The sequence below is a fragment of the Acomys minous genome (assembly GCF_964271855.1).
Source record: "Acomys minous genome assembly, chromosome: 9".
In the NCBI taxonomy this organism is placed as follows: Eukaryota; Metazoa; Chordata; class Mammalia; order Rodentia; family Muridae; genus Acomys; species Acomys minous.
This window is the reverse complement of record NC_140490.1, coordinates 40,285,477-40,311,550: the sequence shown is the minus strand read 5'-3', so window position 1 is coordinate 40,311,550 and position 26,074 is coordinate 40,285,477. Positions and strand designations below refer to the sequence as shown.

The window sequence follows — 26,074 nt, the reverse complement described above, 5'->3', positions numbered from 1 at the left end:
CTGGGCAGTGGTGGCGCACGTCTTTAATCCCAGCACTCAGGAGGCAGAGGCAAGTGGATCTCTGTGAGTTCAAGGCCAGCCTGGTCTACAAAGCAAGTCCAAGATAGTCAAGGCTACACAGAGAAACCCTCTCTCAAAAAACCAAAACAATAAAAAATAAAATAAAATAAAAAGTTAGCCAGGCATGGTGGTGCACACCCTTAATCCCACCACTCAGGAGGTGGAGGCAGGTGGATTGCTGTGAGGTCGAGGCCAGCCTAGTCTACCAAATGAGTCTAGGACAGCCAAGGCTACCAAGAGAAACTCTGTCTCTGAAAAAAACAAAATAATAATTAATAATAATAATAATTTAAACTTTTTAAAAATTGAAGTTTAAAATGAAAATTTTGAAGTGGGAGTGGCTGGAGAGATAGCTCAGCAGTTAGGAGTCCTACTTGTTCTTCCAGAGGACCCAGGTTCAATTTCCAGCACCCATATGGAAATTCATAACTGTCTATAACTCCAGTTCCAGGGCGTCCGACACTTTCACGCAGACATATATGCAAGGAAAACATTAATGTAGGAAATAAATAGATTTTTGACAAAAGGAACAAGAAAAAAAGAAAACATTAATGTACAGACATACATGCATGGAACACATTAAAGTGCAAAAAATGCCCATTAAAATTTTGTAGGGTTTTTTTGTTTTTTTGTTTTTGGTTTGGTTGGTTTCTCTGTGTAGCCTTGGCTGTCGTAGAACTCACTCTGTAGACCAGGCTGGCCTCAAACTCAGAGAGCTGCCTGCCTATGCTTCCTGGGTGCTGGGATTAAAGGCATGCGCCACCACCACCGCCACCACCGCCACCACCTCCACCACCACTACCACCACCCCGTACAGAGATGTGTTTTAAATATCCTCTGAAGGTCACTCAGGCAATGAACAAGCGGGCAGTTCTATCTGATGTACTGCGATTGCACCGAAGACAGGAGGTGAATTCCAAACTGAAGAGCAGAGGGTAGAGAAGCTAGCACCTTACACCTTGGAGGTTGGGCCAGGGGCCCTGGAGCAAAAGACGCCGAATCAGAAGGCTGAGACTGGGCGATCCAGTCCCACCGGGAGCTCGTGAACTAGGGTGCCTGGTCGACAATCGCAGGCTCTCGGACCACGCCTCTCAGGATAGAACTGGTCCAGGAGGGGCGGAGCACGAGGTGGGCGGGGCAGGAGGTGGGCAGCCCCCCGCCACGCTGCAGTTGCTGGGACATTCCTGGCTCTTCGGCCCGGCGCAGAGGAGCTCCCGGCGGCAGAGTGTGCCAGCCCCGCCGGGATCCTGACCCGCCGGCGCGGGAACCGGGCAGCTGAGGAGGAGCCAGGTGAGCCGGGCCCCCTGCACAGGAGGAGCCCTCTAGCTCTGGGTGAACGGGGCCACACACCGCACTCCCGGCAGACAGGGGGAGAGCTGCCCACTCCAGCCCCGGGGACCTTGGCGCTCGCGCGGCGGGAGTGGTTGGGTGGAGGGGACGGTAAATCAGTAACCCGCAGCGCACACAGGGCCTTTTGTCCCCCTCCGTTCAAAGAGCACCCTGGTCACCGTTCTGGTTACTTATTGCCCACCGGGGCGGGGGCGATGGGCCAGCTGTCTATGCTACACCGCATGGGGACCGCTGACATGCACCTCGCTCCGAGGGTGACAGGGTGGGTGCACTGTGGCCCTTGGGCCGGTGACCGACAATGCTCTGGGCATAAAGATGAAGAAACCAAGGCTCGGGTGGGCGCAGGCACTTGCCCAGAGCCCCGCGTCGTGTGAGTGCAGGAGGGTGGAGAACTCAGTTTCAAGTCCCAAGCGCTAGCGATCTTCAGCAGCCAGCCTTGGCGACCAGACTGAGGACTCTGTGGTTGTTGAGTTCAGGGCAGCCTGCGAGTGGGAATAAAAGCTTCACCAACCTGTCTGCCCCAGGACCAGCTGGGGATGCGAGAGTGACCCTCTCTACTTTAGCAGGGTTGTGGTAGGAGTGTTTTACTGATGGGCTGACCCAACTAAGGATAGGGGACAGGTCAAGGTTCTAAGGCGATAGCTAAGCCTGTGGACAAGAGGAATGAGGGACAAGCAAGAAAGCAGACATGCTGGACTTTAGAATCTACTGACGAAACTAAAGGGACAGGCAGTGGGACTAACAAGATTGACACTGGCACTTAACATGAGGCCTAGAAAAGCGGAGCCTGGCACATGGGCCTTAACGGGTACTCGGCAGGCTGCGGCAGGAGGCTCACAACTTGAAGCTCTGCTTTTGGTATACAGAATGAGTTTCGTTTCAAAGCCAGCCTGCTGGGTCCTTTGGTGAGACCTTGTCTCAAAATGATAAAAAAGAAAGAAAGAAAAAGATGGCCTGTAGTTAACCCTTAAGGGCTTGCAAACTGGGTGGCAGGATTAAATACAAAACAGACAAAACAGCCGGGCATGGTGGCCCACGCCTATAATCCCAGCACTTGGGAGGCAGAGGCAGGCGGATAGCCGTGAGTTTGAGGCCAGCCTGGTCTACAGAGCAAGTCCAGGACAGTCAAGGCTACACAGAGAAACTCTGTCTTGAACCCCACCCCTCAAAAAAAAAAAAAAAGAACCCTGCTGTTTTCTTCCACTGTACATAGACTATATAGTAAAGTTGTACTGATACAGGGATGAACATGGTCCCTGTGCTGCAAGGAAGACACAAATTCACAGAGCACTTGCCCAACGTGAACAGGGTCCTGAAGAAAAAGAACACTGATCCAAAGATGCTGGTGCCACCTGGTTGTTGTCCAGGACTAGGGAAGAGCCTGTATGTCCCCGAGACTACACTGGTCCTCTGCTCATATCAAGGCTTAGCTCTAAGTCTTCCTTTTGGGAAGCAGAGCCTGCCTGCTTCCCATCAGACCAAGGGTGCTGGTGGGCACTCAGTATAGGGCCGGGGAGAGCATCTCACCAGCACTCTGTGTGTACCATCCTCCAGGCATTGTCCCTTTTATCCCTGAAGCAATCCTATGATGATAATGGTTCAGAAAGGAACAAAGGTAGGTCTTGGCAGGGATCAAGATTTGAGTTTGTCACCTAGCAGGCCTGCACAATCTGTGCTAGTTACAAAGTCACGAAGAAGCTCTCAGTGTTTGCTTAGCAAGGCAAGGAGGTCTTAGGGTCAATCCCCAACTCTGCGGAAAAACGAAAAGTAAAACCAAACAAGCTTCTGCATTGTCTAAGATGAAGTCGCTGAGGGTACAAACCACTGCTTGTGTCCTCAGGATGCAGTCCTGCAGATTTGGACCGTGCCCTGTTAGAGCGCCCACCCCTGGAAGTATCCCATGCTGACATGGAAGTGTCAGTAGTGCTAACGAGTGAGGTCCCTGTAGCTAGCTAGCATCCAGATGTTGAAGGCTGGCCCTGTATTAGATTTCACTTTTCTTCTTTAACTCCTCAGCATTTAATTCATTTATTCAGCAAAAATAAATAAATAAATAAATGGTGTGTACTGAGAGTGAGCAAAAGATATGTCACCGTCTCTGCTTCCTTCCATGACAAGAATCCTTAAACCGCTCTTTCTGTGAAGGCATGCCAGGTCTCAGTAGGACCCAAGACGTGCAGGAAGTCCAGCACCCGCCCCCTGCAGAACATCCTATGGGGAGGCTTTGGGCTCAGGCGGCAGCAATGCTGGCTCCAGCTTTGGTCCTACTGCTGCCTGCCTGGGGGTTTGGATGAGCAGGCCAACTGCTTCCTGTCTCTGTGTCCTCATCTGCAAAATAAAGGCCTGGGGCCAGCATAAGAGCACACGCATTCATAACAGGAGCTCTTTCCCCCTCTGTCTTAGGAAGCAGGCAGTGGGAAGTCTGGCCTGGGTCCTGAGAACAGCTGGAAGGAAATGTGGCTGCTGTTGGCCTTACTGAGCATCCTTCTGGGGACACCAGCCTTGTCCCTTGAGGCCCCTGAGGAAATGGAGCTGGGTATGGCTTCTGAGGTGGGAGAGGGTGGCAGGGATGGCAGATACAGTCACCAGGAAGGGGCTTCTGGCTGAGCAAAGCTGGAGAGGATCCTGGCCCTGGTCCCAAGAAGGTGGCAGCAGGGCAGTGCTCGAGCGTTGGGATTCACTGTCTGGCCCCCCAGCAGGCACTCTCCTATCTGTATGTCTACGAAGGAGGATTAGCCTTGCCTGGCACAGAGCCTGGGCTTGGCTGCAGAGTCAGTGGTGAGCCCCTTGGCTGTGTGTGTATGTGTGTGGTTCTATGCACTGTGCTTCTATGTAGGTTGGGAGGTAGGTGCAAGCAGCATGTATGATGTATGTACCAAATATAGTGTGCCTCAGAGGTGTGGCATATGTCCTGTATGTGGCACTTATAGCATGTGCCGTGTGTATGTGTGTGTGTGTGTGTGTGTGTGTGTGTGTGTGTGTGTGTATTTTGGGCAGTAGCATGTCTAGCATGTGTGCCAAGAGTGTGTGACAACTCCCAGACAAAGTGTGGCATTGTTCCTATGCAAAGCATTTATAGCATGTGGTTATGTGTGTGTGAACAGCATGTGTTATAGGCTCTTTGTGTCCCACGTGTGCAGCATGTTCTCTGTGTGCAGGGGTGAGGGGGTGGGGGGCTAGCCTCGGATGGAGCTATGGGTATCAATGACTTCTGCCATCTGCCCTCAGAGCCCTGTCTAGCCCCCACCCCAGAGCAGCAAGACCAGGTGTTGACTGTAGCCCTGGGGCAGCCGGTGCGGCTGTGCTGCGGACGTACGGAGCGTGGTGGTCATTGGTACAAGGAGGGCAGACGTCTAGCGTCTGCTGGACGAGTACGGGGCTGGAGGGGTCGCCTGGAGATCGCGAGCTTCCTTCCTGAGGATGCTGGCCGATACCTTTGCCTGGCACGTGGCTCCATGGCTGTCTTACACAACCTCACCCTGACTGTGGATGGTAAGAGAATCTGGCAGGGGTCTTAGGGTGCCTTGGAAGAGGAACCCTCCTTTTTTGGACTTCAAATGCCTTCCTTTGTCCCTGAATAGACTCTTTAACCTCCATCAATAATGATGAGGACCCCAAGACCCTCAGTGGATCCTCGAGTGGGCACATTTACCCCCAACAAGGTTGGTATGTCCTCAGGGACTCTTTTCCACTGCCCATCTGGCCACTGAGACCTGAGTGGGAGCCAAGGTCATCTTAATTACTCTTCTCCTTCTAGCACCCTACTGGACACACCCCCAGCGCATGGAGAAGAAGCTGCATGCAGTGCCTGCTGGGAATACTGTTAAATTTCGCTGCCCAGCTGCAGGCAACCCCATGCCCACTATCCGTTGGCTCAAGGATGGACAGGCCTTCCATGGGGAGAACCGCATTGGAGGCATTCGGGTGAGCCTCTGCTTCCAAGTCCACCTTCTCCCCATCTTCATCTTTCCTGTATAGATTCCCTACATAGATCGTTGTAGCTAACGAGGAAGGAAATGACAGAGCCTCCAAGTGTGGACAGCTGTGGCTTAAGTTCCCAATCTGCCACTCTCTCACAAATTTCACCCTCTCAGCCTTAGCAACAACTAACTCCTTTTGTGTTCTAGTGAGGTTTTCATTGTTGCCTTTAATGTTTATGGCTGGGGTGGGCACTAAAGGCTTATTTTTATTATCTTTAATTATATATGAGTAAATACCATATGCACGGGTGCCCACAGAAACCAGGAGAGAGCATCAGATCCCTGGGAGCTGGGATTATACAGGCAGTTGTAAGCTGCCCGACATGGGTGCTGGGGAACAAATTTGGGTCGTCCAGAAGAGCAGCAAGTGCTCTTTTTTTTTTTTCTTTTTCCTGAGACAAGGTTTCTCTGTGTAGCCTTGGCTGTCCTGGACTCACTTTGTAGACCAGGCTAGCCTCGAACTCACAGGGATCTGCCTGCCTCTGCATCCCAAGTGCTGGGATTAAAGGCGTGCGCCACCACACCCGGCTGCAGCAAGTACTCTTAACCACTGAGGATCTGTCCAGCCCTAGTGGTACTGGCTTTGGCTTTGGTTTTGGCTCTGGCTTTGGTTTTGTGTTTTGTTTCATTTTGTGTTTTTGTTGTTGATGTTGTTTTGTCTTGAAACAGAGTTTCTCTATGTAGGTCTAGCTGTCCTGGAACTGACTCTGTAGATCTCAAAGATCTACCTGCCTCTGCCTCCCAGGTGCACTAAAGGTGTGGGTCGCCTCACCTGGGGTGATGATGCTGGTTTTTCAGATAGGGTCTCACTATAGAGCACAGGCTAGTCTCCAATTTCCTGCATAGCATCTACTGTACGGTGGGAGAAACATTGACCAGTCGGCATCACAGGTCTCAGCATGCTGTAAAGAGGAAACTAAGACTCAGTGGGCAAAGACCAGCATAAAGGGACACACCTAGGTAGAGTACAGCTAACACCGGGAAGGCTCAAAGCAGGGCTCAGATTATGCATGTTGTTTGTTTGTTTGTGACAGGATCTCACTGTAGAGCTGTGTAGGCTGGGAACTCAATCAGTAGACCAGGCTAACCTCGAACTCATATCCTCCTGCCTTTGCCTTCCAAGTGCGGGCATAAAAAGCATGCACCACAATGTCTGGCCTTCAGACACTTCTTTTTGGGTTTTGTTTTTGTTTTTCCCAAGATAGAGTTTCTCTGTGTAGCCCTAGCTGTCCTGGAACTTGCTTTGGAGACCAGGATGACCTTGCATTTAGAGATCCTCCTGCCATTGCCTCCTGGAGTGCTGGGATTAAAGGCATGTGCCACCATGCCCAGCCTTCAGACTCCTCTTCTTCTTCTTCCTCCTCCTCCTCCTCCTCCTCCTCCTCCTCCTCCTTCTCCTTCTTCCTTAAGATTTGTTTATTTTATGTATGTGAATATTTTGCCTGCATGTATATATGTGTACTGTGTGCATGCCCAGTGCCTGCAGAGGCTAAAGGAGAGTGTCAGATCCCCAGGAACTGGAATGACATATGCTTGTGGGTGCTGGGAATCAAATCTGGGACGTTTCCAGCCCCACCCAGACACTTCTCACAGCCCTTTTGTCTGTCCAGGACCTCTGGCTTTGGCCTGGTCCTTTTAAGAACTAAGAAGATTGAGAAGAGCCCCATAGGCAGAGTCTGTCCTCCCCTTGCCATGTTTTCCCTGGTCCCCTATAGACACATCCTCTGCTTCTGCTTCCAGCTGCGCCACCAGCACTGGAGCCTGGTGATGGAAAGCGTGGTGCCCTCAGACCGTGGCACATACACGTGTCTTGTGGAGAACCCTCTGGGTAGCATTCGCTACAACTATCTGTTAGATGTGCTGGGTGAGTGGATGGGTGGGGAGGTAGGACAAAGAATTTGGCTTATCTTGGGCTCCATCCTACCCTCAGGGTGGGTACCTTGTCTTATCTTGTCTTGGAAACAAGATGGAGACAGTTAAGTCGAATAGCTCCAAGGGTCAGAAGGAAGCAAAGGGTTTGTGGACTGAAGGAGCAGAAAGAAGTCTGCCTAAAGGAAAGTGAGAGGGGCATTCAGGAAGATGGCATAGACTGGATTCTGTTCTTAAGGATGCGGTGCATTTGTGGGCAGGTATATGGTCTGGATACAACATTGGTGGGGGTGGGGGACAGGCTGTGGAAGTTTCCAATCATAAGTCTGAGACGCTGTCCTGGACCCAAAGGCAGTAGAGTCACAAAAAGTTGAAGGAAGGTAAACAGGAGGTAGACGGGATGGAGCTGCATGTCCAGAAGTCCTTCTCTTGAACTTGGGGAGTGGCTGGGGGCAGGTAAACTGGGTGATTTTTGTGGGTGCCGCTGGTCAGGGTTGACGGCCTGGCCTGGTCCCCAGAGCGGTCCCCGCACCGGCCCATCCTGCAGGCGGGGCTCCCAGCCAACACCACAGCCGTGGTTGGCAGCAATGTGGAGCTGCTGTGCAAGGTGTACAGTGACGCCCAGCCCCATATCCAGTGGCTGAAGCACATCGTTATCAACGGCAGCAGTTTCGGCGCGGATGGCTTCCCCTACGTACAAGTCCTAAAGGTGAGGTTCCCTTTTCCCACTGGGGTAGCATGGTCCTCACCCGCGCCCTCCCAGCTACAGAGTGGCCCCAGAGCCTCCTGTGACCCACTGTGTCCTCTGCTTCAGACAACAGACATCAACAGCTCAGAGGTAGAGGTCTTATACCTGCGGAATGTGTCAGCTGAGGACGCAGGAGAGTACACCTGCCTGGCGGGCAACTCCATCGGCCTCTCCTACCAGTCAGCGTGGCTCACGGTGCTATCAGGTAAGGAGGTGGGGGGTGGGGCGGGGGCTACAGGTGTCCTCATGACCTGTTAATTAGGCAGTGTCCTTGGCCTGTGGGGGTGCAGTATTTGGGTTTTGGCACTGTGGGTGTTAGACAAACGCTCTCTTACTGAATTCAACAGGGACACGGGTTTGATTTTGCGTGACTGCCCGTGTGGCCGTTGGGGATATAAGACTACATGTACAAGTGCAGCTTCTTTCAGTGTGTGTCCCTATGTGTGTTGGTAGCTATGGGGACCTAAGTTGGAGGGGGGGAGGAGGGCTAGTGAATCTGACCACTGACTGCTCAGTTTCTCTGTCTAATGAGCAGAGGAAGATCTTGCGTGGAGAACAGCAACATCTGAGGCCAGATACACAGACATCATCCTCTATGTATCTGGCTCGCTGGCTTTGGCGGTGCTCCTGCTACTGGCCGGGGTCTATCACCGACAAGCAATCCACGGCCACCACTCTCGCCAGCCTGTTACTGTACAAAAGCTGTCCCGTTTCCCTCTGGCCCGACAGGTACTGTGCCTGCCCCCCCCAACCCCCCCTCCCCCCGGCCCCTGCCCTGTGTGTGGCTCTCAACCCAACCACAGCAGGCAGAAAGAATCTCCCACTTTGCAGTTCTCCTTGGAGTCCGGGTCCTCTGGCAAATCAAGTGTGTCTCTGGTGCGAGGTGTCCGGCTGTCCTCCAGTGGCCCGCCCTTGCTCTCAGGCCTTGTGAGCCTAGATCTGCCTCTCGACCCACTTTGGGAGTTCCCCCGGGACAGGTACACTGAGCAGGCTAAGGATGGGGATGCCAGCTCAGGGATGGTACCCACAGATCTGATGCATGGCCTTTCTTGATCTTTAGGCTGGTGCTCGGAAAGGCTCTGGGTGAGGGCTGCTTTGGGCAGGTGGTTCGTGCAGAAGCCTTTGGCATGGACCCCTCCCAGCCTGACCAAGCCAACACCGTGGCTGTGAAGATGCTAAAAGGTACCCATGGCAACCTGGGCAGGGGATGCAGGGGACAAATGAGGGAATACAGGCCTGTGCATGGGAAGAGGCCACGGGTTTCCACCCTCAGCTGGGAGTCCAGGTCTTTTGTTGGCCCTGGCAAGCGACTTCTGAGCCTCAGGTTCTCCTTGTGTCTGGCCCCTTACCGCTCAGGCTGGCGTTTGTAGGCCGTGTCTTATACATGGAGTTTGGTGAATGTTTGGTGTAGGGTATGGAACTGGTTTTCTTTTCTTTTCTTTTCTTATTTTCTTTTTTTTTTTTAAGATTTATTTATTATGTATACAGTATGCATCAGATCACATTATAGATGGTTATGAGCCATCATGTGGTTGCTGGGAATTGAACTCAGGACCTCTGGAAGAGCAGTCAGTGCTCTTAACCCCTGAGCCATCTCACCAGGCCCCTCTTTTTTTTTTAACATATATATTTTTTATTAATTTATTCATATTACATCTCAATTGTTATCCCATCCCTTGTATCCTCCCATTCCTCCCTCCCTCCTGCTTTCCCCCTACTCTCCTCCCGTATGACTGTGACTGAGGGGGACCTCCTCCCCCTGTATATGCTCATAGGGTATTAAGTCTCTTCTTGGTAGCCTGTTACCCTTCCTCTGAGTGCCACCAGGCCTCCCCATCCAGAAGATGTCGTCAAATATGGGACACCAGAGTTCGTGTGAAAGTCAGTCCCCACTCTGCACTCAACTGTGGAGAATATCCTGTCCATTGGCTATATCTGAGTACGGGTTCAAAGTTTACGGCACGTATTGTCCTTGGCTGGTGCCATAGTTTGAACAGGACCCCTGGGCCCAGATCCGCCTGTCATAATGTTATTCTTGTAGGTTTCTAGGACCCTCTGGATCCTTCTATTTCCCCATTCTCCCATACTTCTCTCACCTAGAGTCCCAATAGGATGTCCTCCCCTCTGTCCTACTTTCCTGGTAAGTGAAGACTTTCATGGGACATCTTTTCTTTCTTTCTTTCTTCCTTCCTTCCTTCCTTCCTACCTTCCTTCCTTCCTTCCTTCCTTCCTTCCTTTCTTGTTTGTTTTGTTTCCTAGACAGGCTTTCTCTGTGTAACCCTGGCTGTCCCGAATCTTACTCTATAGATCAGGCTGGCTTTAAACTCAGAGATCTGCCTGCCTCTGCCTCCTGAGTGCTGGGATTAAAGGCCTGAGCCATGCCTAGCTGGAACTGGTTTTCTTGAAGCTGACCTGAAAGTCACTCTGTAACCCAGCACAGCCTGGAACTCATAGTGACCCTCCCGCCTCAGCCTCTCCAGTCCTGGAATTACACCTGGCTGCCTCAGAGCCTTTTAACCACTGGGTGATGATCCTGTGAGGTTTGTGGTGACTGGGGCTTAACGGCCACCTCGGCTCTGGCCTCATAGCTTCTTCATCACACACTTTCTACCTCATCCCCATCAAGCCCGTTGACTTATAAACCTTCAGCACATTTTCCTCCCGTTCCCAGTCTGTGCCCTTACTATAGAACAGCTCTCTGTTTAAAAATCCCAGTCTCAGGGCTGGAGAGATGGCTCAGTGGTTAAGAGCACTGAACTGTTCTTCCAGAGGACCCGAGTTCAAATCCCATCACCCACAGGGCAGCTCTGTCTGTAACTCCAGAATTTGACACCCTCACACAGACATACATTCAAGCAAAACACAAATGCACATAAAATAAAAATAATTAAAAAAAAAAAATAAAACCACCACCAGGGGTAATGGTGCACACCTTTAATCCCAGCACTCAGGAGGCAGAGGCTGGCAGACTGTCTCGAAAAAACAACAAAACAAAAAACCCCCACACCAATCTCTTGATGTTTAATATTACACCATTTGGTCCTAGACACCTTGCTGGGCTCCCCATTAGAACTGTTGCTGCTGTCCCCAGCCACTGCATGGTCCCCTCCTTCCCTCCCTCCGCTCTGCACAGCTGGAGTCAGCTGGCACTTTCTGAGAGACAAGGATTGTGAAACAGGCTTTTCATATCGATGTCTGGCTAGGATAAGAGTCTTTGTCCCCGGCAGCAGGTCATCCCTGGGGGCCTAGTCCCTGGTCCTTTGCCCAGTCTTCTCCAAAGAAGTCAGGGGAAAAGCTCCTTTCCAAATAGATAACAAGACCTCATGGCGCTTCCTGCCCCTGGGAACTCTTGCCTCACCCAGGCACGAGCTAGCACAGCTTCCTTCCTGGAAACTTCTGCTGCTCTTCCCTACCATGGGCCTGCTCGTGGGACGGTCCGCTCTTTCAGAGTCTTCACGTTTCATCCTTGCAACCTTTGTAAGAGGTGTTCTTCATACCAGACAGGCTTGAGGTTCAGAGAGGTTGAGAGATTTGTGGGGTACATGTGTGACAGGTATATGTGCGTGTGGATATAGGTGTGGGTGTGCGGCGTTTAGGTGTCTTCTTCTACCACTCACCACCTTCTTCAGTGTCCCACTGACCCCAGGGCTCCGCAAGCTGGCCAGCTGGCTACCATCTGCCTCCGACCCTGTTCCCTGAGTGTTGAGGCCACAGCTGCTGCATGGCTGCACCCAGCTTTTACATGGGTGCTGGGGATTGTGCTGCTGATATTTAACTCATTGAACATCTCTCAGACCAGTAAAACCAGACATAGGGGCACGCATCTTTAATCCCAGCAGTCAGGAGGCTGAGGCAGGCAGATCTCTTGAGTTTGAAGCCAACCTGGTCTACAAGTCCAGTATAGCCAGGGCTACACAGAGTCTTGAATAGATAAATAGTTTTGTTTTGTTTTGGAGACAGAGTTTCTTTTTCTTTTTTTAAAGATTTGTTTATTAGGCCGGGCGTGGTGGCGCACGCCTTTAATCCCAGCACTCAGGAGGCAGAGGCAGGCGGATCACTATGAGTTTGAGGCCAGCCTGGTCTACAAAGTGAGTCCAGGACAGTCAAGGCTACACAGAGAAACCCTGTCTCGAAAAACAAAAACAAACAAACAAAGAAACAAAGATTTGTTTATTTATTATATATACAGTGCTCTGCCTGCTTGTGCCCTGCAGTCCAGAAGAGGGCAGCAGATCACATTATAGATGGTTGTGAGCCACCATGTGGTTGCTGGGAATTGAATTCAGGACCTCTGGAAGAGCAGACAGTGCTCTTAACCATTGAGCCATTGCTCCAGGCCAAGACAGAGTTTTTCTGGTAGCCTTGGCTGTCCTGGACTTGCTCTATAGACCAGGCTGGCCTGGAACTCAGAGATCCACCTGCCTCTGCCTCTCAAGTGTGAGCCACCACTGCTCAGCTTTTTGTTTCATTTTCATTTTGGTTTTTTCGAGACAGAGTTTCTCTGTGTAGCCTTGACTGTCCTGGACTCACTTTGTAGACCAAGCTGTCCTCGAACTCACAGCGATCCTCCTGCCTCTGCTTCCCAAGGGCTGGGATTAAAGGCGTGTGCCACCATACCCGGCTAGTAATTACTTTTTTGAGTTTCATACATCATTTCCATCCATTCTGATCTTTCTCCAAAACATCCCATGCTTCCCACTCCCTTTCAAGTTCAAGACCTCTTCTTTAAACACACACATGCACACGCACGTGCGTGCGTGAATACACACACACATGACTGTGCACATGTTTTGTTTTGTGTTGTCTCTTGTAGCCCAGTCTGGCCTCATACTTGTCAAGTACTAGGATTAGAGGTGGGCTTCACCAAGCCTAGTTTTATATTGGGGTGCGGACAGAATGCAGGCTTCCTGCTAGGCATGCATGCTACGAAGTGAGCACAGCTCTAGCCCCAAAAGGCTTGTTCTGAGGCACACAGCCCAGCAGTGTGTCAGCCCAGACCTACCTAAGCCTTGGTCCAGCGTTCCTTGACCTGCCCCTGCCTCATGCTGCTCTTGCGGAGTTGGAGGGCAGTTTCCTCACCCCAGATGTTGCTTTGCAGACAACGCCTCTGACAAGGATTTGGCAGACCTGGTCTCTGAGATGGAGGTCATGAAGCTAATCGGGCGACACAAGAACATCATCAACCTGCTGGGCGTCTGCACTCAGGAAGGTGGGGCGGGAGCCAGGATGCAGTGGGGCAGCTGGGATGCAAAGGCGCAGGCTTGCCAGCCTTCCCACCCCCTGGTCCATGCCTACCCCCTGTAGGGCCCCTGTTTGTGATTGTGGAATGTGCTGCCAAGGGAAACCTTCGAGAATTCCTCCGTGCCCGGCGCCCACCAGGCCCTGATCTCAGCCCTGATGGGCCTCGGAGCAGTGATGGGCCACTGTCCTTCCCAGCCCTGGTCTCCTGTGCCTATCAGGTGGCCCGAGGCATGCAGTATCTGGAGTCTCGGAAGGTGTGGTCAAGAGTCAGTCCTAGTGTGCTCTGGCCTGCTCTAACTCTTCCACCCCCACACTTTCGTGCTGGTGCTGCTCCTCAGCTGCTCCTTCCCTCCTCAGCTGCTCCTTCCCTCCTCAGCTGCTCCCTCCCTCCTCAGCTGCTCCCTCCCTCCTCAGCTGCTCCTTCCCTCCCTGTTGACTGCTCTATGCTTTATATGCTGCTCCCATACATTCGCAGCTAACCCTGCATGTCGTCCCCATCCTCTCCTCACGTGTTTTCTAGCCCGTGGGCAAGCTATGGTGCAGGTGTGGGCTCTGAACAGACACGATAACTTCTTTTTCTTTTTCTGGTGCTGGGGATTCAGCCCAGGCCTTGGCCCATCCCACTTCTCATCTGTTCGGGGCGGGGTGGTGGTGGTGATGGTGAACACCTCTAGCGCTCCCAGACATGGTATCCTGACATATCTAAGTTCCCTGCCCTGTCCTTAGTGCATCCACCGGGACCTGGCTGCCCGAAATGTGCTGGTGACCGAGGACAATGTGATGAAGATTGCTGACTTCGGGCTGGCCCGTGGTGTCCACCACATTGACTACTATAAGAAAACCAGCAACGTGAGGGGCAGGGCAGAGATGCGCGGGAGCGGGGTGGGGACTAGGCCTGGCATGGAAGGCATAGATGCTGGGCAACTCAACCCCACTGTCCCGTCTCCTTCCTCCAGGGCCGCCTGCCAGTCAAGTGGATGGCTCCTGAGGCCTTGTTTGATCGGGTATACACACACCAGAGTGACGTGTGAGTCCGGGAAACTGGGTTCTCAGATAGTCTTCTGGATATTTCATTCAAGTTGTCCCTCTAAAAGGGCAAGGCACTTGCCAAAGTCACAAGATCTTAGGAGGCGTTCCTCTGGGACTTGTGTGGGATCAGACCTCAAAAGAAAGGAGTGCCCCTCCCTATTCTCAGGGGGAGGGGGGCAGTGGGGGATCGCCTGCAATAGCCGCTGGCCCAGGCTGAGCCCTGCTGAGCCCCAGTTCTGCCTCCAGGTGGTCCTTTGGGATCCTGCTGTGGGAAATCTTCACCCTCGGGGGCTCCCCATACCCTGGCATCCCTGTGGAGGAGCTGTTCTCACTCCTGCGAGAGGGGCACAGGATGGACCGACCCCCGAACTGCCCCCAAGAGCTGTAAGGACACCCTCCTTGCCCCACTTTCCAGACCTCACCCTCTGCGCTGACTTTGGCCTCTGGCTTTGGCCGTGGCCATAGAGCGTTTCCCACTCTACTCATGGCCCCTCCTCTTCCTCTCCTTCCATGGCTCATGAGCCCTGACTGGATTCCTAGTCCTCTTTCTGCTCTCCCACTGAATTGTCCAGCTGTCCCTTCCAGGCCCCTGAGGCCCAACCCTAGGGAGCCCACAGCCCTCACCTTGCCCTAGACGTAAGCTTCTTTGCCTTGTTCCCAGGTACGGGCTAATGAGGGAGTGTTGGCATGCTGCGCCCTCTCAGAGGCCCACTTTTAAGCAGCTGGTGGAAGCACTGGACAAGGTCCTGCTGGCTGTCTCTGAAGAGGTACTGCCCACTCCTGCCCCATGCCCTCTCTCTCTACCCACTCCCTTGGCCTAGGGACATGAACATGAAGCAGCCTGTCCCAGAGACTGGAAGCTGACCAACTCTGTTCCTTGCAGTACCTTGACCTCCGCCTGACCTTTGGACCCTACTCTCCCTCCAATGGGGATGCCAGCAGCACCTGCTCCTCCAATGACTCTGTTTTCAGCTCCTACCCCTTGCCACTGGCGCCGACCCCCTTCCCTGTCCCCGGCGTGCAGACGACATGAGCCAGGAAACAATGTTGTACGGGCTGGTAGGCCAGTGGTCTAGCTCAGCTGTAACCTGATGCTACATTTGATGTTGGCAGTGCCAGGCCTCTGACTCGAGCCTACTGCTGCCCCAGATCCTCTGGCTCTGCTTTGAAGAGGCCCATTCTTGGCCCTAAGGTTCATAGTTCAGCCCTTTGGCTTTAGCCTCATGCTCCGAGCCTAGAATTCAGCTCTAGTTTCGGGGTCCTCACCTTCCCCTTGGAGTCATCTTCAGACAAGCTAAGCATTAGGGTTCCACGTCTGCTTCCATCTCAGGGGCTTGCCAGGCCTGGCTGCAAAGCTTTTTGTCCTAAACCTTTCTGCTTTCACAAACAACCTAGAGGTTAGAGGCCTCGGGACCTCACTGCTCCCAGCCCACAAGCCTCACCCCGCTATTGCTTGTCCCAGCATCTTTGTGGAAGGGGCATCAGCTCTGGTGTCCCTGAGAGACTCTAAGCCTGTGGACAACACAAAAGAACATGGCATTTTATAAATTATTTTTTGAAATAAACCTCTTCGTGCCTAGTGTCTCCCCCGGGGCAGGGCGTAGGGCGGGAAGACTTCCCATACTGGGAGCTCTGTCTGGGTGACAAAGACCGAGGGACGAGTGCCAGGCCTTCAGTTGGCTTCCACCTCCAGCTGTGCTATAGCAGACCCAGAAGAGGATACACACCCCTGCCTTTGTCCATGCATCCATCCATCATCCATCCATCCTACCAGAATCATCCTTGTGTATGCAATGGAGTGAGTGTGAGTGGGCAGATGAGCCCACACTGCACCATCTGTAAGGCAGGCCCCTGTTTTTTCTGTTCGTGCCCATGTATGCATGTCTGGCCCACAGTCGTCCCTAAGGGAACTGGTGGCCCCTCCCCCATCTGCTCAGCATTAACCAAACTGACCGTTAACGTGGCATGAAAACCTGAAATCAAGCCTCCAGCCACTGCCTGCTCCCACGAGCTGGATCTGCCAGCTCAGGCTCAGGGCTTGTGGGGGCCTTGCCCGCCCTGCCTGGCCCTGGCCTGTCTCCCAGGCAGCAGCTGGTTGCTGCCTGGCTGAGCTGCAGCTGTCCCCACTTGCATGATCCTCCCTGGAGGCTGTCACAGCTCTGTTCTCAGCCTACCCCCCACTCAGAGAGGTCGATTTCCCAGAGCTCTGAGCCTGGACACATACTAGGCTCCATGCAAGCCTGGCCATTTCAGCTGCTCCCTAACTCTGAACCCTAGGGTGGGCCAAGGAGAGGCCAAAATGGTCCCAGACCGTCTTGGTGCTCTGACGCCTGGTTGCCATGAGGTCTTTGGGAGTGATGGCTGAAAATATATTTAAGCTCCTGGGGACTAGTAAGAATTTAAGGATGGAGCAGAAGAGATGGTCGTTGTTTGAGAGCTCTTATTGCTGTCCCTGGGGACCCAGGTTTGATTCCTAGCATCCAACACAACCATTTGTGACTTCAGCTCCTAGGCATCTTGCACCCTCTTCTGATTTCCATAGGCACGAGGCACACAGACACATACATTCAGGCAAAAAACAAACAAACAAACAAAAAACCTTGCATACATAAAGAGAAAACAATTAAAAATAATTTTTAAAAAAGATTTCAGGATGGCTTGTTCACTAAGAGCCACCTTGGAAGACAGGCAGACCTCCTGAAGGGAAGAGCATTTCCTCTTTGTTACCTCCATACTCTTCAGGCTCACCGTACCCCAAAACTGCCTCATCCAGAACACCCCATCCTAGAGGGGACACCAAAACAAACCCACAAATTTTTCCCCGATCACTCCTTCCCCTCCCTCAGGAGCCACACTTCTCAGTGAGGTACAAAGAGCATTGGGCTTAGAGCAAGGGTTCAAATTCTGCCACTTGCAGCATCTCCCTGAGGTGCCCATGCCCAGCACTGTCACTGCTCTGGTAGCCACTTTCTTCACCAAGATGAGTGGGGGTACCCCTGGCCTGCATTTCAGGACTTGGGGCATGCAACATAGATGGATACGCTCAAGCTTGGGGAAACGCTGTCCCGGAGTCCACACGAATCGTGCCGCAATTTTACTGGGAACTGGGGCTCTTGCGTGGTCCAAGCCCGCTCCCAGCCATGCTCTCCAGGCCCGCTCTTGCACTCTCTTCTCCTGCAGGAAGCTCCAGAGGCTGCAGGCCAAAGCAGCTCCTAGCTTTTATTCTCCTTCCTACATGGCTCCCTGTATAAGAGCCCTACATGGTGGCCAGTGGCACCAAGCCCGGAAAGGTTCTGAGACCTACTCCCAAACTCAAGTCTCAGAGATGACAAGTGAGAGGCTGAACCCAGCAGCAGTCTAGGCGGGCACTTTTGAGGCAGATTCCTTGGCTTTGCCTGCGTCAAGAGAAGACTGGGAGTTTGGAATCACATACAAGGACCAAGCGAGGGAGATCAGAAGCCCCATTGCTCACAGTTCCTCCCTTGGCGCATTGCTAGTCTTGAGCCACGCAGTAGCCGCCCTGAGCCCAGCTTCACCACACACAGACCACGCTTTCCCTTCAGTGAAACGACTGGCGCGTAGGATCACACACCTCTAGTTCCAAGCTACTAGGGAGACTGAAGCAAGGATAATCTCTCAAAGTCAAGAATTGGGGGTGGGGGCTGGAGAGATGGCTCAGAGGTTAAGAACCCTGTCGGCTCTTCCAAAGGTCCTGAGTTCAATTCCCAGCAAGCACATGGTGGCTCATGACCATTTGGTAATGAGATCCAGTGCCTTCCTGTGGTGCTAGCAGAATATTGTATAAATAATAAAAGTGAAAAAAAAAAAAAGAGTACCCACAGCTCTTGCTAAGGACCTGAGTTCAGTTCCCAGCATCCCCTATGGGTGGCTTACAATCAGCTCTGACTTCAGTTCTGGGGGGGGGGGTCTGTTGTCCCCCTTCTGGTCTCTGCTGGCACCTGCACACACCCACAAACAGACAAAAACCAAATACACATAATTAAAAATACAATAAATCTTTTTTTTTAATTAGGAGTTTGACATTAGCCTGGGATACACATGGGCTTCCATAAAAGATATGGGCTGACACCCCAAGTTCTTAGCAAGCCCTCCCTGTGTGTGTCAGAGCCCAGAAAAAGGTTGTTCAGAGTCACAGGGACAGCTGCTGCTTGGTAATTTCTGTGGTCCATTAAAAGATAGACTGTGAGCCGGGTGTAGTGGCTCCCGCCTTTAATCCAAGCATTTGGAAGGCAGAGGCAGGTGGATCGCTGTGAGTTCAAGGCCAGCCTGGTCTACAAAGCAAGTCCAGGACAGCCAAAACTAAAAAAAGGAAAAAAAAAAAAAAAAAAGATAAACCGTGTTGCCACACACTTTTAACCCCAGCATTTGGGAGGCAGTGGCAGGCGGATTGCTGTAAATTCGAGGCCAGCCTAGTCTACACTGTGAATCCAAGACAGCCAACTCTTTCTTGAAAAACAAAAACAAAACAAAACAAAATAAAAAAAATGATAGATATGTCTCCAAAAATAAACAATAAAGTCAGAAACGGTGGGTTCGCGCCTGTAATCCAGGCACTGAAGATGGCTGAGGCAAGGTCACCTCAAATTTGAGGCCAGCCTGGGATATAGAATGACATACAGGCCAGTCTGAGCTACATAGTCTTTAAAAAGAGAAAGATGAAAACCAAAGCAGAACAGACATGACGGTGCATGCCTAAAATCCCTACAGCAGATCTCAGTGAGGCTGGAGCCAGCCTAGTCTACATAGTGAGGTCCAGACAGGCTGAGGCTACAGAGTAAGGCCTTGTCACAAAAACAAAAACAAAAAAAGAAACAAACAAAAAGGACTTGGATTTGATTACCAGTACTATAAAGACAGAACAAAACAACAACAGCAAAATGGGGTTCCATGAAATAGCTGGACTGACACCCCAAGCTCTCAGCAGGCCCCGTGCAAAGTAGAGCCCAGAACCAGGTTGCTTGGACTGATAGGAACACCTGCTACATGGTAACTTCTGGGGTCCAGGAGGGACTAGACCGCCTGCCCCTGCCCCTGCCCCTCCCTGCCAGCATCCCTGGCAGGCACACAGTTGCTGGGACTGTTTCACATTCCTGACGTCCCATGTCAGAAGACAGATGCTGTTAATTCCCCTGTGCAAGCTTTGCTGCTCCATCATCAAGCCTGTCCCCGCCCCCACCCCCACCCCCACCCCCACCCCCACCCCCACCCCCACCCCCACGGCTCTGGACAGCACGGCAACAGCTGGGGCCTGGCCCCCTTTAGTCTGTCCCGGTTCTTGGAAGCTTCCATGCCTGTGAAAGACTGGGCTTCTCTCCAGAAGGTCACTGGCAAATTCTCCTGAGAGGGACAGACAACACTCTGATCTGGGAGGCTCCCGCCCACATGACGCTGAGGTGAGCACCTGGGAGGAAGGTGTCGAGGGTAGGAGGGGGTAGCCCCACAGCCTGTGTCCCTGCCTGTAACGCAGGAATGGATGATGACACCTGCCAAACAGTGCTGGAGTGCTGAGTAAACAGCAGCTGTTATTGCACGGTGATTAAGACAGGGCCCCCAGGGCAGGGTGCTGTGCTGCGCTGGGGGTGGGGGCACTGGCTCACTTCCTTGTCTCTGGGCAGCCCTTCCAGGAAGGCATTCTCTCTCACTTGCAGGTTTCCCTGAGGGGGACACTGAGACTCAAGTTGGACGTTGTCACATGGGAAAACGAGGCAAGTGGACTCTTACACAAGGTGGTCTGTTCCCCTATGGAGCTTATCCCCTGTGGAAGTGGCCCTGCATTTCCTAGTGTTCCCAGACTGTGGGAGGCACAAAACAGGGTGGCCTGAGAGCCCAGTGTGGATGGATAGACACTATGCTGAAACTCATCTGGGCTCCAACTCACTGTTTGTTTGTCTGTTTAGGTTTTTGAGACAGGGTTTCTCTGTGTAGCTTTGGCTGTCCTGGACTTGCTTTGTAGACCAGGCTGGCCTCGAACTTACAGAGATCCACTTGCCTCTCCCTCCTGAGTGAGGGGATTAAAGGTGTGTGCCACCACACCTGGCTCCAGCTTGGCTGGTTTTGTTTTGGTTTTTCGAGACAGGGTTTCTCTGTATAGCCTTGGCTGTCCTAGACTCACTTTGTGTAGACCAGGCTGGCCTCGAACTCACAGTGATCCAAGTGCTGGGATTAAAGGCATGTACTATCATGCCCAGCCAACTCGGCTGTTTTAACTGCAGCCTTATGACCTTGTGCTTCATGCATATCAGAGCCTTCCCACGGGCTTTTCCTTCCAGGGGCCACTGTCCTCCCACCTTTCACTCGGCCAAGCCCTTGTTTGTTACTCTTGCACACATGGGGCTGAGGCTGTTGCTGAGATAGGAGAGTGCTCGTCCAGCATTCATGAGTCTTGGGTTCAGTCTGCAGTGTGCTACCTATAGTAAAAATCCCAGCACTCAAGAGCATCCTGTGGGTTTAAGGTCAGCCTGGACACAGGAGATACAGCTTACTCAGACCCCAGTTCTTCTGGTAGCACCCCATGTCCTCCCCACTGCCGCTCAGACTAAGGCTGAGTTCACTACATGCAGAGACTCACTGCTGAGGAGGAGGGATGCTGAGGAGGAGGGATGCTGAGGAGGGATGCTGAGGAGAAGAGATACTGAGGAGGAGGGATGCTGAGAAGGAGGGATGCTGAGGAGGAGGGATGCTGAGGAGAAGAGATACTGAGGAGGAGGGATGCTGAGGAGAAGGGATACTGAGGAGAAGGGATGCTGAGGAGAAGGGATGCTGAGGAGGAGGGATGCTGAGGAGGAGGGATACTGAGGAGGAGGGATGCTGAGAAGGGATGCTGAGGAGAAGGGATGCTGAGGAGGAGGGATACTGAGGAGGAGGGATACTGAGGAGAAGGGATGCTGAGGAGAAGGGATACTGAGGAGGAAGGATGCTGAGGAGAAGGGATGCTGAGGAGAAGGGGTGCCCAGACCTGGGGTTGTAGCTCAGCTGATAGTGCTTGCCTGGTACACCCGAGACCCTGGATTCCCTCCCCAGCACCCACATAAGCCTCACACAATAACTCAGTGGCTCCCAGCACTTGGGAGCTGAGGTATGGGGAGAGCCAGGAGCTCAAGCCTGCCTGGCTTGTATCATGAGTTCTAGGCTGGCCTGGGCTCCAGAGTGAGACTTGCTCCAAAAAAATAAAAAATAAGGAAGAATTCCCAAGATGACCCACAAGGAAGCAAGCCAGCCTGCTAGGATAAAAAACAAAACAAAACAACAACAACAACAACAACAACAACAACAAAAAAAACAGAAAAACTTCTATCTAAGCCTGGTGTGGTAACACACCCTTTAATCCCAGCACTAAGGCAGAGGCAGGTGGATCATTGTGAGTTCGAGGCCAGCCTGGTCTACAAAGCGAGTCTAGGACAGCCAAGGCTACACAGAGAAACCCTGTCTCAAAAAAACAACAACAAAGAAACAAAGAAACAAACAAAAACCAACAACAACCCCAAAAACGCTATCTATCATATTTCCTTTTCAGCTCTTTTAGATGGAGATCTATGTGGAGATCAACACCTGACAGGCAAGCATCCTACCACACCAGTGAGCTAAACCCACATCCTTAATTTTTTGTTTTGTTTTGTTTTGTTTTTCGAGACAGGGTTTCTCTGTGTAGCCTTGACTGTTCTGGACTCACTTTGTAGACCAGGCTGGCCTCAAACTCACAGGGTTCCACCTGCCTCTGCCTCCTGAGTGCTGGGATTAAAGGCATGCGCCACCACGCCCGGCCCCCTTAATGCATTTTTAAAACATTTATTTACTTATATATTATGGAAGGAGGGCACTGTGAATGTCAGAGGCAAGCAACCTTACCTGTTGAGCCATTTTGAGGAGCCATCTCTGTAGCCCCTCCTAAATTTTTCTTAAGTAACAAACTTCAAACTTTAACATATGTCACCATGACCTAGAGGGCTTAGATTGCGAGAGCCCACCCCAGGAATGCTACTGGAAAGGTGGGGACTCGCATTGGAGCAACTGCAATCACTGCATATTCATGTTTTTGTTTAGTTTTGTGAGACAGGGTTTCTCTGTTTAACAGCCCTGGCTATTGTGGCACTCTCTTTGTAGACCAGGCTGGCCTCAAACTCAGAGATCCGCCTGCCTCTGCCTCGTGAGTGCTGGGAGTAAAGGTGTGTGCCACCACCGTCTGGCCACATATACATGTTTTAAACAATTTTTTTTTTTTTTTTGGTTTTTCGAGACAAGGTCTCTCTGTGTTAGCCTTGGCTGTCCTGGACTCACTTTGTAGACCAGGCTGGCCTCGAACTCACAGCGATCCACCTACCTCTGCTTCCCGAGTGCTGGGATTAAAGGTGTGCGCCACCACGCCCGGCTTTAAACAAAATTTTTAAAGATTTGCTGGGCATGGTAGTGCAGGCCTTTAATCTCAGCACTCAGGCAGCAGAGGGGGGGCAGATCGAAGCCAGCCTGGTCTACAAAGGGAGTCCAGGACAGACAAGGCTACACAGAGAAACCCTGTGTCTGAAAAAAAAAAGATTTATTTATTTATGTACGTAAGCACTCTATTGCATGTATGCCTGCAGGCCAGAAGAGGGCATCAGACGCCGTTATAGTTGGTTGTGAGCCACCATGTGGTTGCTGAGAACTGAACTCAGGATCTTTGGTTAAGTAGCCAGTACTCCTAACCACTGAGCCATTTCTCCAGTTCCTTGAACAATTTTTTGGATGGCTGGGCATAGTGGCGCACACCTTTAATCCCAGCACTCGGGAGACAGAGGCAGGCAGATTGCTGTGAGTTCGAGGCCAGCCTGGTCTACAAAGTGAGTCCAGGACAGCTAAGGTTAACACAGAGAGAGAAAAAAAGAAACAAAACAATTTTTTTGGTTTTTCTTTTTCTAACAAGATTTCACTGTGTAGCCTTGGCTATCTTGTACTTGCTTTTTAGACCAGGCTGGCCTTGAACTCTCAGAGATCTGCCTGCTTCTACCTCCCGAGTGCTGGGATTAAAGGCATGTGTCACCACACCCAACATTAAACAATGTTTTAAAAGCCCAAACCAGGCATGGTGGCATAGACCAGTAATCCCAGTACTTGGTGGAAGTGAGGCAGAAGGATTAGAAACTCAAGGTCAACCTCACACCTAAATGGCTGCATGGTGTCCCACACCTATAATCCCAGCACCCAGGAGGCAGAAGGAAGCACATCTCTGTGAGTTCAAGGTCAGCCTGGTCTACATGGTGATTTCCAGGACAGCCAGAGATACACAGTGAGACCCTGTCTCAAAAAAGGAAAAGAAAAGGAGAGAGGAGACGAGAAGAGAGGCAGCCAGCCTGGGCAACATGAGACTCTATCTCACAAAGGGGGAAAGGAGGGTCTAAGGAGATGGTTCAGTGAGTAAAGTGCATGCTATGCAAACATGAGGACCTGAGTTCAAATCTCAAGCATGTAGGCCAGGCACGGTGTTGCACACCTGTAATCCCAGCACTTAGATAGCGAGTTCGAGGCCAGCCTGGTGTACAGTGAGTCTAGGACAGCCAAAGCTACACAGAGAAACCCTGTTTCAAAAACAAACAAACAAAATGACAAGCATGTATATAAAGAGACAGTCATGTCTTAAACCTGGCAACCCCAGAGCTGTGGGAAGCAGACAGAAGGACCCTTGGGATTTGCTAGCTGCTACAGTGCACACACGCATGCTCACACACACACACACACACACACACACACACACACACACACACACACACACACAAAATGCAAGACTGGGGATGGAGTAGACTGGTCTGGCAGGGCACTTGCTCAGCCCATGTGAGGGCCTGTGCCTAATCACCGGCTCACAAAGAGTTCAGTGGCAACAACCCTTCCCTCCTATCCTCTTTCCACGCCTATCGCAGGACCCTTGATTCAGCTAAGCTATTACCATTCTTGTTTCCACGCCTAAATCTGAACCCGGCGCACACATGGCTGAATTGGAGCACAGAAAAGTGCTGTGAGGGAAGGAACAGAGGGGACCCATTCCCAGGTGTCGGCACCGCCACACGTGTCTGGCCAAGGCCATATGCACTCAGTTCCCCATTGTCCACCACTTCCCACACTGCTCTAACTGGGAGCCTCCCCTTCACCTGCTGGGGGATTTGCCCTAATCTGGGAGTATGTGTGCGAGGCAGCTGCAGCTCTCCCCTCCAGAGGAAATATCCTTTTTATTCTCTTACAACAGAAATCTGACCTTCATTGGCACCTGGGCCCTACGGCTGGAGCCTGTCCCCCAAGAAGCAAGCAAGGATGGGGTGTGAAATCGACAACAGCTGAACTCAACCAGCTTTCCCCACATCCTTTCCAGCCCCATCAGCGCTCACATTCCACAGCGCCAGCTCGGTCCAGGCCACGCTGTTCTCGGACTGCTGCTCTCAGACCAGCGTGACCTGACCCTGAGGCTATGGCTTGAGCTCTTATAGCTCTGGGACCTCCAAGTCACCCTGGTACATCCTAGGACTCAACTCAGTGTCCCCTCTTCTCAAAAAGCATACCTTTCCTGGCCTCACAGCATAACCTTGGCATTCCACATCTGCACACAACGGCACCCGCTGATGTCTACTTCACCCAAAGCAGGGCGTCTGGAGGGACCCACCTCTGTGATCTTAGGCCCAGTAAAGAGCAGACCACCCTGAGACTTTTCAAATAACCTGGCAGTCGGGGGCTAGTGAGGCTCGGGTCAGGGAGAGCCTTTAGGCAGGCCCTACCCTTCAACAGCAAAGGCCCCTGGGAACTCAAAGGTCCCAGTCTTCCCTCATGGGGGCAGGAGGGGAAGGGCAACTGGACTGAGGAAGACAATCATACCTATGTTGGACACCAAGTCTGCCTTGAAAGCAGGGGCATGGCCACAGCACAGGTGTGCTGTGCGTGCCTGTGCTCTGAGCACTCCACCCAGAGGTAAGAGCATGGAGAGCTTAAGGCCAGCCACAGTTATAGCAAGCTGCAGGCAAGCCTGGGCCAAGGAGGGACTGAAATTCCTGATCTTCCTGCCTCTGACTGCTCAGCGCAGGGATGTCAAGCCTGTTCCGCTGTGCCCGGGTCTTGTTTCCAGATAGGGTCTCACACAGTACCCCAGGCTAGCCTGTAACTCCCAGCGAGCCTTCTGTTTCAGCTTCCCAAGGCTGAAATTGAACTTATTATGTAGCTCAGGCTGGCTGAAACTTTCAATCCCCCTGCTTCAGCTTCGAGAATAGCTGGGATCACAGGCCTGCATTGTCATTTGGCTATTTTGTTTTTCATGACCTCAAATATACTAACCACCATAAGCTCTGTGTAGAGCTGTGCTGCTCAGCCTTCCTGACGCTACGACCCTTTACCTCAGGCTGTGGGGACCCCCCAACCGGGGCGTTATTTCATTGCTACTTCATAACTGTAATTTTGCTACTTTTATGAATCGTAATGTAAATATCTGATATGCAGGACATCTCATATGTAATCCCTTGGAGTCATTTGACCCCCAAAGGGCTGAGACTCACATGCTGAGAACCCAGTGGTCTAGAGCCTTCCAAAAAGGGCTCCTCTGGTCAGATGAGGTACACACACCCTTAGTGCCAGTGCTCAAAAGGAGGGCACAGAAGGATTTCTGTGCGTTTGAGGCCAGCCTGATCTACTAAGAGAGTTCCAGGCTAGCCAGTGAGGCAATGTCAAAAACAAACAAACAAACAAACAAATAAATAAAACAAAATTTAAAAAGGCCTTCTCTAAGTGTTCTGATTGGGGGCGCAGTTTAATGGGGGTCCTTGGACTCAAT

The 26,074-nt window shown here is 51.9% G+C and overlaps 1 protein-coding gene and 1 pseudogene across 2 annotated transcripts in view; one reads left to right on the top strand and one right to left on the bottom strand.

Moving 5' to 3' along the window:
- Window positions 1-26,074, bottom strand: part of LOC311605065 (small ribosomal subunit protein uS2-like) — a 986,626-nt pseudogene that overhangs the window by 679,081 nt on the left and 281,471 nt on the right. The window lies entirely within an intron of this gene.
- FGFR4 (fibroblast growth factor receptor 4) lies at window positions 1,213-15,842 on the top strand. Its single transcript, XM_084795766.1, has 18 exons — window positions 1,213-1,350; window positions 3,814-3,946; window positions 4,639-4,902; window positions 4,992-5,072; window positions 5,168-5,334; window positions 7,131-7,254; window positions 7,778-7,968; window positions 8,074-8,212; window positions 8,543-8,736; window positions 8,839-8,984; window positions 9,068-9,189; window positions 13,106-13,216; window positions 13,312-13,502; window positions 13,975-14,097; window positions 14,205-14,275; window positions 14,524-14,661; window positions 14,939-15,044; window positions 15,161-15,842. The coding sequence occupies exons 2-18, from the start codon at window positions 3,865-3,867 to the stop codon at window positions 15,308-15,310; spliced, it is 2,400 nt and encodes a 799-aa protein (XP_084651892.1). The 5' UTR covers window positions 1,213-1,350; window positions 3,814-3,864; the 3' UTR covers window positions 15,311-15,842.